At 42.5% G+C, this 21209-nt stretch overlaps 1 protein-coding gene across 3 annotated transcripts in view; it reads left to right on the top strand.

The window, feature by feature from the left end:
- SFMBT1 (Scm like with four mbt domains 1) overlaps nucleotides 1–21209 on the top strand; it is an 88723-nt gene that overhangs the window by 43617 nt on the left and 23897 nt on the right. For all 3 annotated transcript variants that reach the window (XM_005507145.3, XM_065075126.1, XM_021294065.2), the window contains exons 2-3: nucleotides 11258–11414; nucleotides 17746–17840. In XM_005507145.3, the coding sequence (XP_005507202.2) occupies nucleotides 11387–11414; nucleotides 17746–17840 (123 nt within the window). In that variant the 5' untranslated portion in view covers nucleotides 11258–11386. The remainder of the gene's footprint in view (nucleotides 1–11257; nucleotides 11415–17745; nucleotides 17841–21209) is intronic.

Genomic DNA, 21209 nt, shown 5'->3' with positions numbered 1-21209 from the left:
AAGGATCATGAGTGTGCATAAAACCAGATTTTGTTGTTAAGTTTTTTAATTGAAATTATTTTAAATTTAAATAATTCAAGTTTAATTATACAGTACCAAACCTACAAACTTTGAAAGCAGTGATTGTCCGTCTCAATTTTTACTCTAGCCTGCCATTGACAATTTGACTGATTTGTTTGCTCAGGGAAGAAAACCTGACACTCCATGTCCGTGAAATGTATCAGTGAGATGCCACTCCCTTTGTTGTCCTCTAATATCAGTCCAAATATTTTAAAAATAGGAACCTAAAGTTAGACCAGCAAGTCTATTTTAAACCCAAATCTCAGAGACTGGCTATAATTTCATAAGTGATGTGCACCAGAGAGCACCAGTTGAGTAGGAGATGTGTTAGAATTCCTGCTTGCTCTAGGAAAATGGGATCCACATAACTAGATGTTGATGTGTTGATAAATAGGTTTAGCTTCTAATCTTTAAACTTCTGTAGTGGTGGGGTGGAAAATGTTCCTGGGAATAAATGTCCTTGGTGTTAAGCTGGGCTTTATTGTGGATCTTGGCTGTCTGGAGCTGGTGTGAGCCCTTGCTGGCTGATGGGGGCTGTTTGTCCTGTGGTTGTGTTGGTGTTTGAGGGAGAGTTGCCCTGTGTCTAGCTTGTGGTTTAGGAGCTTTTCTGAGAGATGCATGTAATATATTACCTTTTTCTGTATCATGTACTGTTTCAATGACATGACAAAGGAAGGAAACAAGTAGGAGTATGCTTTTACATATTAAAAGCGTTTTATATGATTGACCTCTTATTTAAATGTCGTATTTGCAAAGTACCTTCCTTCTCCTCCACTTCTTCTCCTTTAATTGTTGTATTGTCTGCAGTGGTGACATCCATTAGGTGGTTCTCTGGAACAGGAGTTCAATTTTAAAAAAGGATTTGGAAGATAGCGCAGGGGGTTTTTCCCTTTACATGCCTTGAGCGCTGAGCCAAGTTGAGTGTCCTGCTCAGATTTTATTCAAAGACTTTCCTATAACGTATGCACAGAATGAGGCAGCAAAGAGGACTTGTTTGAATAAATCAAGCCTCTTAGCAGTATTACGGAGGTATTTATTGTAACTTCGTTAAGACTGCATTGACCTTCGTACTTTGTCTGCAGGACTGACATCCCTCATGCATTGAAATTAGTTTCCAAATCTGGTGTTCTAACAGATGAATTTTTGCAGATTACTCCAGTAATTTTAATGTTTCATGTACTTACAGATGAATTTTTATCTTCGTTAATTGCCTAAAATATATGTGCACTGAATGTACTTTTTGGCTTAAAACACCTTTCTCTCACATAGTGGATAGCTGAGAATTGTATCCTTAATTATGTTTATCTGTTGGTCCTTCGTCTTCTACCACTTAGCAATGGAAGTGCTCTTCCTTGAGACCATGGAAAGGGTGCGATTCTCTTTTTTTGTTTCAGAGCTAATAGTTGTTAAGTGCTTATGTGGTCCACTTTGCCACCTGTAGCTTTCCACAGGTTGCTCTCGAGGGTTCTGTGCTGCAGATCCCAAACTTTGGCACTGGTTCAGAGCTGTCTCTTGAACAGTGGGCGAGTTCTGTGCATTCTTGTTTCAAGCCAGAGGAATGAGACTGGTGGTGACTGACAAAAAGTTTAGTCATTTCACTTAAAAAGTCTAAACCAGGCTACTGCACCCATTTATGCAGCGTGGTTACTGTGGGGAAGCTGAGAAACCAGCTATTTCGTAGTGCTGTTTGTGGTGGTGTACATTTCAACTTAAAGGCTACTCAAACCAAGTTTAAAGGGTCCTTTAATCTGGTGGCTGGTACATTGCTGCTGGCAGTTTAACTGTTGTGTATCACTTTCTGTTGAGCAGCCATCCGTGTCACATCATTATGTTGGGTGGGATTCAATATTTCAATGCCCCAGGGATTCGGAAGTAGAGATCGGAGTAATTTTCTTTCCATGTGAGTGCTCTATTTTATCTCATGAATTATACTGCATGTTAGTGATGGAATATTTACTCGTTCACGCTGCCTGTCTTTATGGAGAGGGTAAGAAGTTGACAAGCTGTTGTCTGGGACTTGGGAGCAAAAGAAACTTCACATTCTTCCTTCATCTTATCCAACTTGTAACTGTAGGCAATTGTATTCTTCCTATAGGATACATAATAAAAAGTTGCCCATGAAAACAGAGCAGTCTGTTCAGTCTGGTTTCTTTGTTTCTTTATGTATCTGATAAACCCCAATATTCTTGTAGTCTGTATGCTGCAGAAAGTAAATGGAGAAAGCAGAATAATGCTGGAGATTTTCCATTTAAAAATCAAAACGAAACCTGAATGCCTTGGCAAAAACTCCACTATCTTAAATGTTGAAGAATCAAAATAAGCAATTCTTAATAGCTTCTATTTGCTACCAGTTATAAATACAAAGGGACTTTTTGGGACAGCCTGTTGTGTGTTGTTCCCCTGTCAAGTGAATGCTCTGGCTGTCTGGGGCATCTGAATTAGCTGGGAACAGAGCTGTGACTTTTACATTTCTCACCTGGATTTAACTTGTAGTTTAATGGATATTGCTTTACCAGCTGGATAGTGCAGCACAGGTTTTAAAGACAGATCTCATGATTTATTGAGCTAGACCTGAGTGTTACAACATCTATTAACCAGGCTTTCCCATTCTAGGTGTGTTACGTGTGTAGTCAGGAGGGAACTCAAATCCTGGAAGCAACTGGACTTCAGGCAGGGATGGGATGGGATGGGATGGGATGGGATGGGATGGGATGGGATGGGATGGGATGGGATGGGATGGGATGGGAAAACTGGCATAAATTAAATGAAAGAAGGTAAATGCCACTTATAATATCAGCAGAATTGTGTTAAATGGATTGTTTGTTGGTTTTTCTGTGTTGTACGAGTAGCTCTCACAAAAGGTTGAATTAAAGGTACGAATGTTGGTCCCATGTTGTTACAAAACATATTCTCCTTTTCTCTGGTAAATATTTTTTATGCTAATAAAAATGCATATTCATGGACAACATTTCCACATTTTTGAGGCAGAAAGGATTGCCAGGCTGTAACCTTTCAATCTTCTGTGAATTTTTTATTTGCCCGTGTAATTGCAGCAACTTGCTGTATTTAACGTGCAGTGCGGGGCTCTGCTGTGTGTTCTCTGGCGGGGCGATGGGTGTCTGCTGGGGCTGGGTGGGATCCTGCGCCTCTGCTGGGGTGCAGGCTGGGCCGCTGCTCCCTCACTGCGTTATTTGGATACCTGTCTGAGTCCTGAAGGTGTCTGTGCATGAAGAAGTGATGATTTTCAGAGGCTGTAAATAACTTGGGGGTTTGCTGGTTCAGTGAGAACAGAGCAGTGTGTGCCGGTGTTCTGCCCGCTTTGTTTGTGGGCACTGGGCAAAGCCCAGGAAGATGGTGTAAATGGAGGCTTTTAAAATTTTTTTCTTATAAGCCCGTGGAATAAAGCCAAACATGTTTATGATTGCAACGGGCTGCAGCGGCGCCGGCTGTCGAGCCTCCCCTGCAGAGGTGCTTGCGGTCCGGCGGTTCATCTGGAAGGTGTGAAGCGTGTTCTGGAGCCACACAACTTGCTGTACGTCTGGGTTACTATTGAGGGTTACGTTCCAGATTCTCCACAACAAATCATTTGACCCCTTTCTATTTTCTGATAATTTCTTTGAAAATGTAAGAACATAATGTGTGTTCTTTAAATGCAGTTGTCTTGGGTCTCAGTGTCGCTCTTTCAGTGGGAAAGAAAAGCACCTTGCAGTTCTAAAATAGATGTAAGGGAGCTGGCAGGGATACAGAAGGGTAGAACTGCTATGAGTACTGGTCAGAGAGCAGAGATTGCAGTGCAGGTGTGGTAGAGGAATATAAGTTTTAATAATTAATCCAACTCTGGTGATAGTAGTTCCTATTTGCATATATATACATATATAATCTTCGTGTTCGGTGGGTTTTGTTCTCAGAGGCCATACAGAAGCTGTTCAGATAAGAACACTTGAACATTCTCTTGGCGGGCAAAAAGATGAAAGGGATTGCAGGAATCCTGAGCCTTGTCTCCAGGAAAGCTTCCTTTGCAAGGAGCCGGAGCCAAGTGCTAAGGTGAACACAGTTTTTGTTCTTGCAAGGACAAAGCCCAAATACATTGACAAGAGTAGAGAGAGATTAGAGAGGCTGAAAATTCAGAAATTTTGTCTGCTTTTGTTGAAATAACAGTTTCTCAGGAGGGATAGATGGGTTTTGGTTAATAGTATGGCCCTTGGACAGAACGTAACTGCGTAATGCAGAGTCTGCAGCCAAAGATGCTGAAGGAAGGTTGGTCAGCAGGACAGGGCACCTACGGCCTGTTACAAAAGAACAAGATTACACAATTTGTCTGTAAGAGACGGGGTAGAGAGGTGATGGTGGAAGGTGCTGAACTTGGACTGGATTTGGTTACAGTTGGTCTAGCAACTGCAAAAAAATGTGGAAATGTAGCTGCCCCCCTTATTTATTTTTTAAATAAAGGAAGGTTTTGCTTTTGTTTTGGAGTACTAAACATGCTATCAAGATGGCCCAAAGAAAACATTGGTGATCATACCTACAATAAAGGGCGATTCAATGGTCTGTGTATCTTTGATAAATCCTTAGAGAAGCAAGCAAATAAGCTTCTCTTTACAGACCCACTGTTCCATACGCGTGTGTAAAAGTAATGCTTTTCAGAACTGCAAGTCAGCCAAAGGTTTCTGCTCTGCGCATTGGACAGGGTAATTCCTTTGACTTCAATGAAATCAGTAGTATTTTTATTACTTTGTTATAGAAGCCTCAAACTTTATTTTGCCTATCTGTTGTCTGCTTTCTGGGTTTACAGGGCTGTCTTGGGAAGATTTGGAGCAGACTAGCAGCGCCAAGCACAGGGCTCTGTGGCAGGTCCTTCCTGCAGAGGCCACTGAAATTGCTTTTTGCTTGTCGCAGAACAGCAGTTAAAATGACTTGAAAAACTGGAATTCCAGCATAAATTAGAGATTGTAAGAAGTCTTCCACTTTGTCTTTTGTTTGTGGAGGGTCAGGTATTAAGAAGACATATGTTTGTTATTAATACTTACTTTGTTTATACAACTGAAAATTAGAAAATCTTTAAGTGTTATCCAGGCTTCCAACTGTTAGTGCCTAAATAAGAGAAGACAAAATTACGGGAAAGGTCTTATACCATATTGTTGCTTTAAAAGGCTCAGTGAACTAGGGGCTTCACGAAGTATAGGACTGTGGAGAACGTTTCTTGGAGAAGTAGGACCTCTGCTGAGGGTTCCAGCAGGGAGTGTGACAAGACAATGGAGCAAGAGGGAAAGGTGTAAAAGTAAGTATATATAATACTTTCCTTCCCAGGAAAATAATTTGAATATCCTGTCTGCCAGCTGTGTACTGTCATTTGGTGCTTAGAGAAGCCATGATGGGGGCGTCGAATCACAAAACACAAGAAATGGGAATCGTGCTCCATGTGGCAGGTTAGGCAGAGGCTGGTTTTGTGCCTGCCCTGCTCTTGCACTGTGCGGATGGAGTTACAAATTCTTGAGCTGGGGAGAGGAGAGCAAGCAAAGCACAGGTGGATTTCTGGGCTGTTGGTGAGTTGCTTATCGGAGCATAGCAGAAGTGATCATGCAGATGTTGGCTGATCTGTGCATTTGAAACACTTCCTTACCATCAGAGGTATTAAAGATTTCTTAACACTGAATGCTGTTGTGAATATTTGCTTACTTTTGCCTCTCTCAGTCCTGATTTCAAGGGTGAGATTTTTCAAAGGAGGCAAATACTGGCCATTGTGCCCTGATGGAGACGGTGGCTGATTTGCTGCGGCAGGTGATCAGCTGTGTCCTTCCACTGAGTTGGCAGCAGCGTCCAGCCAGGCTCTGACATTTCTCCCAAGACTATACGGCTGTCCTAAAGAAATGTACTGACCCTTCTGTGGGAGCTTTGGGTGTTTCTGTACTCTAAGTGCGCTGCTACAGAAGTGTGAATGAAACTTGCAATGAATAGCTTGAAAGTGAATTTTCTCCAGCAGTGTTGATTTTGGTTCTGATGGAGAAATTTGCTTACTAAGTATCTTACTTTTCTTGTGCTGAAAATACTAAGTAATGGTACTCCAGACTACTGTGATGCAAAAACTCATCAGTATACTTGTAATGGATTTCATAAAAGTGTTTGTGAGGAATCAAGTACACATTGTAAGTGGACCTAAAATAAAGTTGGCTCAAACCCAAATAGTTTATTATGTTGGGTGCTGTCTGTGCTATAGATTTTTTTTTTTTTTTAATGTATATATACATTCTACTGGAATTTAAAACGCATCAACTTAAGTTGTCATCCTAGGTGGTCCCTTACATTTTTTGACTTTCTCCTACCAGTGAGGGTTGGCAGAGGCTCAGGCTGGGTGGAGTCTCTTTGTTCTCGGAGAGGGTGCACATGTGTTTTCCAAAAGCCTGATGTTCTCAGTCTGCCTTATCTCCCAGGGTAAAGGACCCTCACAACCGCGTTTCAGCTACTTTAGATCTGCTTGGATGTTGATAAGGCGTGTGGCCTGTCAGTACTCAGTTGCATACAAATCTCAGTTCCTAACATGTCCCCTTCATCCCCTGGAGCCACCGTCTCATCTTCTTATAGCAAAAGAGGCAGCTGATGCCTGTATTCAGGATTAACTGTAGTAGTGTTAGATGAGGAAGAAGGTTAAAAAAAAGCTTGAAGCTGTCTTTTGCAGGCTGTGGAAACGGCTTGTTTCTGCAATAATAATAAAAGCAGAGAGCAAGCACATATCTGGAGCCGGCCCGAGCTGTAACTGCAGTTGTGTGGCAGTGTCAGGAACAGGGCACGAGGGGCTGTGTCCCCACGTCAGAGCCCTGGCGCTGCTGCCGCAGCATCGGGACCCCTGGCGGGTGGTGGTGGTGCAGGCTTTGAGAGGGAAAAGTCTCTCCTTCCAGCTAATTTTGTCATGAGAGTTCTAGATCTTAACTACGGAAGAGCTTTTATGATGAGCTTGTGTGTTAGTAAAATGAATTGGGGATATTCACCGAGTTTAAATGTCTGAGGATGCACAGGAATGATGGGTTGTAGGAACAATGGGTTGTTTCCTGTTTGTATGTGCACTGGGAAGGGGTGGCTGCTGCTGCTGGCACTCGGCTGTACCTGTTTTGTACTTCACATTGTTCTTTCTGAATGGTTTTCAGACAGAAGCTTGTAGTAGAGGGGAGCTTTTGTCCTCAATAGCTTTTCTTTCTGAAATGCCAACAAGAATCTCCACTGCAAACACTGGACCTCATTAGAAGATGTGCTGAGCCCAGCACTGTTCATGCCGTATCTGGGAGTCCTACAACAGAGAATTTGTTAAAAAAAGTCTTGAGATGAAGTGCACGTGCCATCTTCCCTCATAGGGAACAGGTAATCAGTATTTCCTTGGAGTGAAAAAGCAAAGGTATATGTGTGTATGGGCATAGGACCAGGAGGACATATCCCCCATCTCCTCCTTCCCCCACGAGATGGTCCAAAAGTAACAAAAAGGCCCTTTGCCTTTCCGTGTTGGTGTTGGCAGTAGATTGATCTGTGCTCAGTGGCAGAGTTGCAGGTTTCAGGTGCTGAAGAAGCTCTGCCCTGCTCTGCAACCCCCTGCAACAGGTTTGCTGCCTGTGCAGAGTGAGGCTCCATATTGTAGACACAGGCTTTTGAAACAGATTTTACTTGGATGCCTTTGGATGAAGGAATTTGCTGAAAGCTGATCCTTTCTGTAGCTTCTTCCCCAGTCTGTAGGGGTGTCTCACGTCCCCATTGTCTCATGCGCCTTTGTTTTAAAATAATATTAAGCCTCAGACACCAGCTGATTTACTTTAATTCAACATCCAGCTTATGTTTGATTTCTTTTCATATTCAAGTGAGCCATCTGGCTTTAATGAACTGTAACTGTTTTTAATGCTGCCTCCAGTTGCTAACATCTGAATATTTCATGTGCTGATAGGAGGCTTGAAATGCAGAAGTGCGACTGAAGAGTCCAAAGTATTTTCAAATCAGTCCTGTTCCAGCAGCACTTGTGCTCCCCTCCCCTCAAGATTTATCAAAAGATAATCTTTGGGGTGCCAGACTGTAAGCACCAGCCGCGGCGGGTGCTAATTACAAGTACTCTCAATTTTGTGTACATAAAACACCAGAGCCGCTTATGAAATCCTGAATAACTACGCAACTTGACTTGGGCAGAATATCAATCAACTTCAAGAGGAGCTGCCAGTACTTGGCATTTTTTAAATAAACAGCCTCTTTGGTGCTTGGTTTGGGGTTTTTTTTGAGGGGGAAAAGGGGTGTCTAATATATTTCCATGTTGCAAAAAAAAAAAAAAGATGAAGTTAGTTTTGAATTACCTAGTTTAGCTGTGGACATTGAGAGCTGGATCTTATAAATTGAAAATATCTTAATTGTAATTAAATTCTGAGGGTACTTTGCCAGGGCTACACCATTAGAAAGCAGCAGCATATCCTCAGATTTGTTGGACTACAAGCTTCACTTGGCTTTTTTCAGAGGGTTGCCTTTATTTTGGCTTAGTAGTGTGACAGCTGATAAACTTAGAGTAGGACATTACCAAGAACTATTTTGATGAATGATTAAAAAGTGTTTCATTGGTTAGTTCTTCACTGTGTGCCAAGCATCATGCAAGTTGCCAGTGGCATCACCTGCCAGCATTACCCCGTAAAGGACGGAATAAATGGAAGATTAGACTGCCTTTTGGCAAGAGGACAGTCTTCCCAAGGGTCGTGTTAGTGTATCCTGCACCGCCTTGTCCTGAGAGCCTGGAAGAACGTAAGGAACCAGTGGAGATTGATGGAGATTGGTACCTGTGCTTAATTTCTCAGTAACTTTCTGAGAGAGACAGAGCTCAGTTGGGAGTTAACTTGTGACCTTGTGGGTGTATGCTGAGCATGGTCTTTTTGAGCTGGAGACAAGTAGGTGAGAAGCAATACAGCAGAAATTGGCAGCTGAGTTCCCTTCCAGATGCGTTCCTGAAGCTATAATGAATAAAACTGTATTAATATCTTCTATACAGTAGATTTTTGTGGCATCGAGCTACCATTCAATAAGAGTTCTAATGATACCTTTTGCTACTCTTAAAAATTTTTATTTGCACATGAAATGAAAATTTTTAAAGTTGGCTGTACTTTTTATTGTACTTGAGAACTTCCCACACTGCTGAGCACTGTTGGTGGATATTCCTTTAATTCTATTCGAATTTATTGTTTTATTTGTGTGTGAATGAAGCTACCAGCACTGTGCACAGGAGATTTCAGCCAGAGTTTTCAGTGCTTTGCGCTGCAGTTCCCAAAAATTCATACGGAGGGCTGTAGCTCAGTTACAGGACAACTTTGCCTTCTCACTTTCGGGTGGGGTGTCGTTCCAGGTTGGTTTGGCTTGTGTGACATTGCCAGCTAGCGAGCCTGGGTGCTCCACAGACCTGCCCAGGACATTTGCAGCCTGCTACGTGGCGTTTTACAATTAATTCTGTGGAAATCCTCCACAAAACAGAATCGTGGTGCTTTGGGAAGGTTTGGGGGTTCCCCCCCTCCCCCCTTTTTTTTTTTCCTTTCCAAATTCTCTGTGTCTAAACAGTGGAGGCAGGTCTTGGTTAACTTGCTTTGCATGGGGGCCAGGGGAGCCTGAAGATAAGGGCTATCAGTGGCGACACTGACACTGTGGGAAGGGATGGGCAGGCTGGCACAACAGCTGCTCTCCCACCCAAACTTCCCTCCAATACAACCATTTCTTCAAAATGCTTCAATTTTTAACACATAGACGGATTTTCAAAGGAAAAAAAAGCATTTAGTTCCATCCAGTCCAGTTACACCATCAGAAGTGAAGCCATGGTTGCACATTTGAAAGCAGTGTTGTCTTGGGAAATCTCTCATTTGTGCGACTCATTTTGAAGGAAGATTTGCTGTGTTTCCATCTTTTAGACAACTTGCATTTCTTACAGATTAGTCCAGGCTGCAGTAGGGCAAACAAACAAACAAAACCAAAAAAACACACACGCACAAAACAAAACAAAACAAACCACCCAAACAAACAAAAACACGACAGAAAACCCCACACTTAAAATAGGTCGCTTTCTTTTACCTTAAAAATAAAAAAGGGCCCTCCTGCAAAACCTTTTTAAGGATTATTGGGGAGTCTCCATAGACACTCTAGGGATACAAAACTCAAAAAAAAAAACCCCAAACCCCCAGACTTCTCAAGTGTGTAGGTCTTCCCTTTTCAAAAGCATAGTTATTCACAATGTGTTTAGGTGGGAAGTGCAGCCTTTGTTTTTTAAAATGTGATTTTTAGTCCTGTATATTACTTCTGGTATCTTGCTTCAAAAGAAAAAACAGGTGCTTCCCAGGCATTCTGCAAGAACAGAAAGGGTATGTGAAGATTATGGGCTTTTACAAGATTTTTCATGCAAATAATCTTGGTTTTGGGGCCCCTTCACACCCCATCTCATTGATTTATATAAACTTTTCAGTCAAAGTGTGATATTAATAAATAAGCATGTAACCTAGGCTTTTATTTACTATACAACTTTACTTTAGTAGAGAATTTCATAAGGGAAAAATACTCGTCGTATGTTGCCAATGCGGTGAACTAATGGGCTTGCTTGAGACCTGTCCTTCCTTGCTTCCTACCATTGATAATGAAATAGTGATTTAGTTGCTCGTAGGAATAGGTTTGAAAGTTGTGGCTTCTCATCACAAAATGTTGAGGAGTGTATTTCTGCTCCCTTCTTTTTTTTCCTTTTTTTTTTTTTTTTCTTAACCTGGTGTGTTGGATTTGTTGTGTTTTTATTCTTGGTTTGGTTTGGTTGGTTGGTGGTTTGTTTTGTGTGGGGTTTTCTTTCCATTCGTTGGTTTGGTTTTTTTACTGTCTTTTTTAAGCTGGTAGTCTTGCTCCATGACTTGGTTATTTCCCTAGTTCTTTAGCCTTGTGAGGGGTTGAAGAACCTTTTGAGCGGGGTGGCTTTGTTTTGGGGCTGAAGAGGTATTGAAAGTCACCTTTACAATTGGATGATTTAGGAAATACTTTTTTCCTAGTATAAGTTGGGTCCACAGATGGGAGGTGTAGAATAGCTAAACATACATGAACACAGTGAGATGCCCTTGTTTGCTTTAAGGTTTCTGGCTTATTGCTGGAGTAATGTGTTTAATGTATCTTAAAAGTAGTTAAAATCCAGTGAATACTTTCTTACGAGTTGTTCCTTTCGGGTTTTTTTCAGGATCGCTTCTTGAATGTCCTGGCTGCCACTGGGACTGAAGGTGGGAGGCAACTCATGACCACCAAAGTGTGACCTCCTCGGATTCCCCTGCTTCTGGCTGCTGGAAATAACCCCTGGGCTGCTGTGGAGATGAATGGAGAACAGCAAGGTGATGCAGGTAACGGTCCGGCTGAGCTCCCTGGCTGACGAGTCTCAAAAAACTTGACAAGCAAGATGGAACAGGCCCAAGCACAGTGAATAGTTCGTGTCTCTGATGCTGCGTGCTGTAAACAGCGAGAAACTTAAATTTCAGTGACTCTGGGTTAGATTCTGACTATGGGACTTCAGTTTGTTATTGCTGTATTTCTAAATCAAGGTACATCATTGGCTTGAAGGGGAACAAAATCTCACCCACTTAAGTAATTGCGTTTTTAAGAAGCTGTGTCTTTCCTCTGCGTGGTATCACTGTGAGATGGGCTTCTGAGAAGCTTAATGGCTGTAACGCTACTATTTTAAGGCTTTTGTCTGTCAAAGTAGTTCATATTATCTTGTTCTGTCCTCGTGTTCATCTTGTTCTTAATATTTCGACAAGGTTGTGCTGCTGGTTTAAAAAGTCAGGTAACTGAAGCTGCTTGCTGCCGTTGTAATCTGTCCTGTTTTTCTGCCGTGCCTTGGTGTCCCTGCCTTGATGGGTTTGGGATATCAACTCCTAATCAGCTGCAGAATGGTATATTGTGATAAATTAGCTCAGGTTTTGGTTCACTGTGAAAGACCAGACTGAGGAGAGTGTCGGTCTGGGATGGCTGGGGGTACTAACAGCCTTCTGAAACAGCTCTGAACTGTACACTCCTATGGGGGCAGAGCCCACTCATTTGTCTGGTTTGTTCCTTTTCCTTGAGGAGATCCCTATCTATGGTGTTGTATAGATAATATAAAATAAATTTTCATTTGTAGCTACCAGTGTTAACAACTGGATTAGGATTTTATCTGAGTATTCGTTCTCTTTGGTACTTGTCCAACAAGCAGCTCTTCTCATAGCACAATTCGCTATTGGTAGTTTTTGTGCCTTTACTTTATGGAAATCTAATTGCTGTCAGTGTTACTGAAGAAATGTTAAACATAATTTTGATCGACAGTGCTTTTAGAAGAATGCTATCATCTGTTTTATGATGCGGAAATATGCTTTTTGATTATTAATTATAGCCAATCACTCAAGTTGTTGTCAACATTATATCCTCAAATAAGGAAGAAAAGGCAATATGCACAAATACACAGCATGTATCCAGGCACATGCAAATACTCGGTCCTGTGCTAGTGGAAACTTCTAGCTTCTGTCATGTAAGTGTGAGAAACAGAAAAGGCTTTGTGCAGCTGAGAAGAATGGTACGGAGATGTATACATGGTCAGCAATGGGCTGTTCACAGTCTGATAGCACATCCCTCTGTACTAAGACCTTCACTGACATTTTTCCATCTTCCTCAAAAAGTATCCGAGTTCATACAGTCCTCCCTATGTGCTTTTGAAATAGCTGGTGGGGTTTGATAATTGGCTTGAAATTACTCAACGGCGATTTTCCTGAGCATCCTTTTTGTGCCTGGTTTGAGTACAGGTGGCTGTGAAGAGCGAACATTAGCTGAAGAGAGCTCTACTTGCTGAGTTCAAAGACGATTTCCAGCAAATGCTACCCATGTAAGCGCAAGCACATTGGTTTTGCTGGGCCCTCTAATACAGTTTCCTGAAGTGCTTTGAGTTAGACCAGTCCCAACCACTACTGGAACGTTCCCTTCATAGTCTTTGACTGGTGTCATTGTTTCCATTTGATGACAATTAGCAGTTTCTGGAGATTCCTCTCTGTCTTTTTGGTTTTTACATACAGGCTCTGCCTGCAAGAACCCGGGCAGTGGCCGGGCTTGTTGGTTGTGATGCGCCTTCTGCACTACGAGGGGAAAAGACAACTTTTATTCTTGTCACAGGCTTTCTCAGCTGCTGAAATTCCAACCTGTCTTTATTTATTCATGGCTTTGCAGCTGGTATAGATGGAAAAGATTAACTGTTATGAAAAGCAGATTGAAATATATCTACATTTCAGGGTGAGAAACCTTTAGATTAACCTTAATTGAAGGTCTTGCAGACTTCAGTGTGATGTACTTAAATGTCCAATATGACAGTTTTCAACTAAATCACATTAAAGATGCATGAAAATTTTTTGCAGTGAGAATTTAACTGGAATCCAAAGATGAAAACAGTCTGCTGTAGACTGTTTCCGTTGCAGGTATTTTTAAGGGCTAATATCCTTAATATTCTGCTACCTTTTTGTGTCCAAATATTATGTATTTATGTATCAAAGAGCAGCAGGACATAATTAATGATAAAATTCAGAAGGGAAGAGTTAGTGTTCACAGTAATGTTAGTAGAAATAGCGACAAATGGGAAGCGATATACATATCTAGGAAACTTCTAATATTCTTACAGACAGTTTTCTCACCTCCAGAGTGAATAAGCGTTCTCCACAGAACTTCTGTAGGACACTTGGCAGATTTTACTTGAGAAAATGTTAGCTTGATTTGAAAGCTTTACTGCCAAAAACTAGTTATGTGGCAAGGCCACAGAGACGACAATCGCATCTGTTTTCTTTCCCCACCTTTACCAAAGTTGCGCATTGCCACTGAGCTAATGTGTGGCTCAGTCATCCTGTCTAATATAGAATAATATTTCTGGGTGTAGGAGAAAGCTGTATTCATTTCGGACTTGTAACAATTAAGGGTATGGGGAGAAAGAGAGAACATATGTGTATGTACAAGCATGCAGCATTGCGTTTATAAATTGTGCTTTAGGATTAAATGGATTAAACATGGTTTTGATTGTTGTTATCTGTCATATTAATTTGCAAGTTTTCTCACAGTAGTGAGAATTTGTGGTGTAAATATCTGAGGTTTAATTGGGCAGTTTGAAGGCAGACTGATCAGGACAGTTGTTATAAAACAGACATATGGGCCCTCAGGAATGGAACTTTATTAAGCTGGTCCTGTGTGTGTCCCGGGATGTGCAAACGTGCAGGATGGTGCTGTGCAATGGGGCGGACTAGATCAAGGGCTTGATCTGAGAGGGCCCTGCTCTGCCGCATCTGTCCTGCCAATAAAAGCGATTGGATTCTGACTCAAAGATTTCCAGCTAGCGTGAGCCTTACCAGAGAGCCGGTCCTTCGCCATGCTCTTGGAGCGTTTCTGCATTCAGATACTGGAAAGCAGATACTTGATTTCTGAGATTTTTCATGGTTTAGGTAGTTGTACCGCATGCCACAATTAAAAAACTAATTTGCTGCTCTCACTGTGAAACCTCATACAGCGTTTTTGCTGGAGCTTTGTTTGACGAGCTCTCGGTGCTGGGTACGCTCAGCCACTGGAATGGGGTGGCAGGGCTGCCTGTGGGAAGCGGCAGGCTTGGTGAATGCCGCAGCCCCGCTGTGCAGCCTCCTGAAGGAAGGAAGCGCCTCAGCCCCCAGCTCTGCTGCTCAGGGGTTGCAGTGCCGCGCTGATCACCAGCTCTGCTTTAATTCTGAACCTTAGTGAAGTGTAAACGCAAACTGAGTTGAACTCTTATGAATGAATGGAACAGTAAAAGTTTCAGGTGCTTTAAATTCAAGAAGAAAAATATCCCTCTGACTCAATGAAACTCTACAAAATAAAGCAGGAAGAGTACTCAGTTTGCAAAGAGTGTTGGACAGGAATTTGCAATTTTTCAGATTTTTTTTTCCCCCCTGTAAAATGAGTTGCAAGAGAGCTCCTGGGTGTGCTGGTGAGACGTGGGCACTGTGCAGTACAAAGCAATCCGAGCCCTTCTCGCCACAGCACAGACCTGGAAGGAAACAGCTTTTTTAGATGTGAAAACATCCAGGCTACAGAGACCAGGGATTAGTGGAGTGACAAAGGATTTGTGGTAACTCCGGTCCAGTTGGGAGCTGGTTTTAACTGTAGTTGGAAGCAAAGAGGTGGCTGAAGCAGCCTGCAAACTGGCTTTCCAAGAGCTCCTTGTAGCAATTAAGTGGCAACATAAGTTACTAATTGACCCTTTCAGTGTGTTAAGTGACCTGTGCCTCATTTAAGGAGCTTAACTGCCCCTTAGACAGTTATCTGATGATAACAGGTTATTGAAGACTTGGTGCTGCAGCATTTGGTAAAAGAGCAGCGCTGGAAAGCCTCAGGGTCCCTGTAGGATTCCCAGATCGAGCTACTTGGCTTTCAAATTGTTAAAAAGCACAGAGCAGTCACGTTTCTCCTCAAACAGGAACACGTTATACCCTGCAAGCCGTACTCTTTACATACCAAATGCTCAGGAGTGGGAGGGAGTGTGGCTGTGGGTGCTGTTGAGCGGTGCTGTGGGAAGGTGGGCTGGCCGGGCTCGCTGGGCCCGAGGACGGTCAGGCTGAGTCCACTCTGGGTTTCAGCTGGCCATGGATGTTGTGTTCGAGCTGATGGTTCTTCCCACTTTGGTGCTGCAGCTGTGAACTTAAGCATTTTTATAGTTATATTAAAGTAAAATGCTGTTTTAATGAGTTAAGAAATCTTAATCTGTTTTAAAACCTTTTTGCAATGAAATTTTATTTTTATTAGAATGACTTGCAGCCAGAGCTTTGATCAGCTCCACACTAGTTTGCAAGGAGCTCTGCTTTGTGCCTTAACCTCTTTACTCCCTCTGTTTTTTTTAAGAAACTTACCTACTTCTGTCCTTCTCCACATCTATTTTTTCAGTAAATTAAAAATTATCCCCTAAAAGTGATGGTGATATTCAAGCTCTGAATTTTTTGAGCTCTGAGGCTTATGAAAGGCCGGTATAACCACTTGTGGTTTGAAAATAGCAAAATGCAATTGGGTTTGGGAGAGAGAAGAGCTGCCTTTAAAACAGATACTGTCATCAGCAAACAAAAGCTAACTGAATATGCATTTCTAAATTTGGGGAAGTGATAATTAATGCCCAGAATTACAATGAAAAGTCAAAGATAAACTTAACAGTCAGTTTGAAGAGAAAATGAACCTACTTTACGCTCAAAACTCATAGTTTTTTTAGACAATTTAAAGTAGCTCACACTTCTGGGCAAATATTTGCCCCTCTCTGTCTGAGGACCAAGAGCTGCTGTGAAGGACACTCAGCAGGTTGTCAGCTTGTGCACGGCTCTGATAAAGGTGTGTAATAGTATTTCATTCATTTATTTGGGCACGTAATGTTTCCTACTCAAGCTACTCCTTGAAAGAACAGTTACCACCTGCCCTGAGACAGGATGAGTGTATAGGAAATGTTGGTGTCCTGTAACCTCTGCTGCGCTCTCCTTGTGCTTTGATACACAGAGATTTCTCTGTTTTCAAATCTGAACGAGGTATCAGGGTTCCTGGTACCCAGAGATGAAAATCTCTTGTGGTCATTCATAATGACAACTGTGGTGTAGGTCACAGAATCGGTCCAAAAGTGAAGATGAAAAGCTTTACTTGTATGTCACATCACTGTTAGCCCTTCTCCTGCTGAACCTGAAGCTGTAGTTTGTGTGCTGAGGTTAAAATTGCTGCTTACACAAGGTGGGACTCTCCTTGGACATCCCAGCTCTGCCTGTAGGAAAACAATAAGGTGGGTGCGCGCTGGGTGAAGAGGGGACCTGAAACCCAGCTGGGTTAGTGGTGGCAGCAGAACAGGTTACGTATTGGAGAAAACTGGAGTAGGAGGGAGGGGAGCAGGCAAGTGAGCCAAGAACTGATGGGGAGACTGGGACAGGATTGCCCATAATACTAGAAAATCTGACTGATTTACAGTGTGGCTCACTGCAGCTGATTGCTTCCCTGACAGCCTGAGTGAGTTTTGAACTTTGGCTTGAGTGGTTTTTAGCACGTTTTTGCTTTAAATGCATCCAGAAATGAGGTTTTCATGGTCTAAAGAAGCTGTTACACCTTATGAGCTGTTTTTTAAGTGACTAATTTGAGTGTATTTTTTTAATTTGAGTTGTATCTCAAGCTGTTTTTCTTAGAACTACCTTGAGTTATTCTCTGTGCTTTTGGTATTTTATAACATCTAAATAAATACTATCAAACTTAGAAAAGAGGGGAATCATATTTAATTTTTAAAAAATCTTTCCAAACCTCTTACTATCAGTATTGCTGTTTGTTGGATGGTTTTTAATTTAATACACTGACAGTCCCAGGCACCCAGAATTTGAAGTCTCTTATATTTGTAGATATGAATACAGAGCTCTCGTGCCTATGTTTTACTCTCAGAAATTGTAAACAACTAGTGCTTGAATGAAATCCTCAGGATCTCACTGTTTTTCAGACCAAATCCAACTTAAAGTGCCCTTCACATACAAAGAAAGGCTGAGTAGTGTCTCTGTGTTTAAATGCATAACTGAAGGTCAGTGCACACTTGTGTAGTCAGTAATTTGGAACTGAAGTGGGGTTTGCTGTAGTTTTTAGTACCATAAAACTTAAACAGGAGGTTGCTAAATAGAAGGCATTTGATTTTTCTTCCAGATGCTGGTTCCAGTGTGGAAGAAATGGAATTCAATTGGGATGAGTATCTAGAAGACACAGGAGCAACTGCAGCCCCCCACGGATCTTTTAAACATGTAAGGGACTGTTCTCTTACCATCTCCTACATCATTTTTTCACACACTGAATGTTTAGGTTTTCTTTGAATGAGTTGATGCTCTCAAATCTGGAAGACTAACTAGAATCATGTTTCTTAGACTAATGAGAAATGAGGAATTTCACCTCTTAATTATTGTTTCTTGTCTTCCTCTCTGTACGTAGCACTAGACAATCCTATCTCTGCGTGCTGAAAGTTAAGGGGCTCCTAGTCTTTTCTGCACCAGGACATAAGCTTGATTTTTCTGATAAAGCCCGGACTGGCCAGTCTGTTGGTTTTTTTTCTTCTGGTGATTGCTACTGGACAACTGCTGTGGGGGGAGCTGGCTTTAGAGACTTGGTGGCATACTTCTTGAACTGCGAAATTCAAATGTGCTCTCAAAGTTTTAATGGTGGCTCTCAGGGAGGTCATGGAGAAAATAGCTCTGCCAAACACTTGACTGTAGTAGTTAGAAAACTGATTAGGATAATTGTCAAGCACAGGCTTAATGGATATGACGAAGTCTTGGTAAGCCCTTGTCTTTGCTCTTGGATATATTTAATCAAATGTTCATTGGTAAAATCCTGGAGTGCACGGTCCTGTTGGTTGAGATCTAAATGTGAAATCTGGCATTTTGCACTGGGTCATCAGTGAAGGTGAGCTGTGTGGAGCTGGTTTCCAGACCTCCTGGATCTCTTCCAACAATTGAAACACCTTCCAGGCTGCCAGCCTGTGTCCTAATCCAATTCTTTACTAAAGTTAGTGTTTAATAGTCTTTCAAAGACCCTTTCTGGAGGGTAGTGACTTGTGTGTGGCACACTGCTTGGAAAGCACTGCATGGTGCTTGGGCTTTCAGGTCCAGTGTCACCACTTTGAGTATAGGAGACTTAAATCAGCAGGAAAACAAACTGATGACTGTTCACAGAAGGATGTGCAAAGCGTTTTGAGTCCAAAGGTAAACTGCAGGAGTGCAAAACATTTCAGAATTTTAAAAATACATAGTAAAGATGCACAGTAATTGTAGGCTTTGCAGAGGCTCTTCCACACCTGGAGATGTAGTTGTAAGCTTTTTGTTCAAAGTAAACATTCAGGGTTCTCATTTCTGAAGGGGCATATGCTTGCTTTGTTTTTCCTTAGTATACTAAGGCTCTAAGCAGGAGCAAGCTAACTCAGAGCGGTGGTGTCCGTGCAGACCACGTTGAGAGAGCAGTGTGGGATCAGAGCAGAAGTGTGAGGAGCGGTCTCTCTGCTCCTCTGGTGTGCTTTACCTTACGTGATCTCTGCCAAAGAAACTCGCCATCATAGCTCGGACATTATACAAACTAATTGTAATGCCAGCTTTACAGTGGTGGCCAGCTGAATTAACACTGCAGCCATATTTTGTTAATTTGCAGGATCCATGCTTTGAACGACTTCATTGCCCCTGCACTGTGTTGTTTGCCAGCTCAGCTGTGTCAAACAGGAGACCTGTGGCCATCATCAGTAAAAACACACTTAGGCTTAAAAAAAATATCCACTTTTTAAAAAAATTATTCATTATGCGTGTAGAACACAGTGCAGTTATGCTGGTGCCAGCAACATTGTGGCGGGGGGTGCTTTAGTGAGCAGGAGGTGGCAAAGCTGTGTCCCCCATCCTTTCTGCTGCCCTCTCACAGGGTGCACACCTGGGGAGCAGCACTGGGTGAGCTTGGCCGGTCACTGCGCACCTGGCACGGGGGGCTGGCCTGGGGACTCGGGGTGCCGGGAACACAGTGCAGGGTCGTGCCCGCCTGTCCAGAGGGGGAACCACTGGGCATTTAGTAGTAGAGTTGCCTTAGAATTTGTCTGGAGGTCAATTTTGACGTTCTCTGTAATAAACTTGGCAGAATATTTTGGAAAGTTAATGCTGACACCGAATTGACAAGCAGAGAGAGGAGCGTATTTACAGCAGTGTCACATCGCCCAGATCTTGCTGTTAATAGAAATTCAATAGTGCACGGTCACTGCTCGGAATTTCTGCTGTCCGTTAGAAGGTAATGGCGTGGGAAAGGTAGAGGAGGAGAACGTCAGTGCCTCCCAGTGGAGACTGACAGCCTGTCTATGTGGTGAAGCCCTAAAAAAATGTTAGCGTGATTACCAGGTGAGAGATTTTCAGTGGAGAGCCTGCAGGCACTGGTGTCTCTGTGCTGGTGACAGGTGCTCCCTCCAGCTGGAAACTGTGCGGTGCGAGTTGTTTGACTTGAATGACTGACCTTTATAATCTACTGTCAAGAGGGAACTACTTTTATACTCTTGAAAAGACAGAGGGGAAAAAACCCTAAACTGAAGAATAATATTGGCACAAGAGTAAATCAATTAATTAATTAAAATTAAATTTAGATGGAAGCTTAAGGGGTTTTGTTTGTTCTTTCTAAAAATTGGAGTAGTGAGTCTGTGACCAGCCTCCCGTTATGAGTGGAGGGTGAGAAATACCTAACCCATGTTCTAGGAGAGTACGTGATCAGGTTAAGAAAATCCGTGATTACACAGTCTGTGTTAGCAAAGAACTAGACTTGCTGATGGGAGGGAGGACTTTTTAAAATCTTATATTAATTCTGAAAATTTTGCTCTTACTAGGAGCAAGATGCATTCAAAAATGCAAACTACTTCCTCAAATTCAGCATGTTCTAATGTTTAATTTGTTTGCACTTGAAAAATTAAATAATATTGAGATCAAAGTGATGGTTTGCCTACAATCTACTAGGAAAAAGAGCTTACCAAAAACCTGGAGTTGCACTGGATGCCAGTGCTGGCATCCCACCCGAAATCTAAATACACTTTCTCTAGAGCTGTTGAATGTTCTTTTTTATTTCCTTTCTGCAACTTGTGTATGTGTGTAAACAGATATTAAATATAATTCAGTGTTCAACAGCATCTGAACACATGTATTTGCTATGTGTTCTTGCATGCTCTCAATACGTTTTGTCTGTTCTTCATAATTAGCTGTTTCTGAGCTGAGTCAGATCCTCGGTCTGGGCTGTGACGGGGCACGGAGTGGGCACAGCACGGCGTGGGGCTGGGGCTGCCCGAGCGGTGCTGTCACCTGCAGCCCCCGCCACCCCACCGTGTCTCACCTGCCTCTGGAACCCGCTCTCAGACCCGCTGTTCCAGGGAAAATACTCTCAGCTTGGCCACAGCCCCTCCTGGCAGCCAGTCAAAAGAAACCAAGTGTTGTGCTTTAGCGGCTGGGCCATGTCGCCTTGCCCAGCTGCCAGGAGAGGGTGCTCACTTCTTGGTCTCTGCTCTATCCACCGGGGAACACAAGTGACAGTGCTTGAAAAATGCACCTGACTTCGGGGAAAGCTCCGTCTGCTGCCGTTGGTTTTGGTGAATGCAGCTCTCTCCACCGGGA

This window comes from Columba livia, chromosome 10 (genome assembly GCF_036013475.1).
Source record: "Columba livia isolate bColLiv1 breed racing homer chromosome 10, bColLiv1.pat.W.v2, whole genome shotgun sequence".
NCBI classification, from domain to species: domain Eukaryota; kingdom Metazoa; phylum Chordata; class Aves; order Columbiformes; family Columbidae; genus Columba; species Columba livia.
The sequence above is the reverse complement of the archived record's forward strand: the minus strand, read 5'-3'. Positions and strand labels throughout refer to the sequence as shown.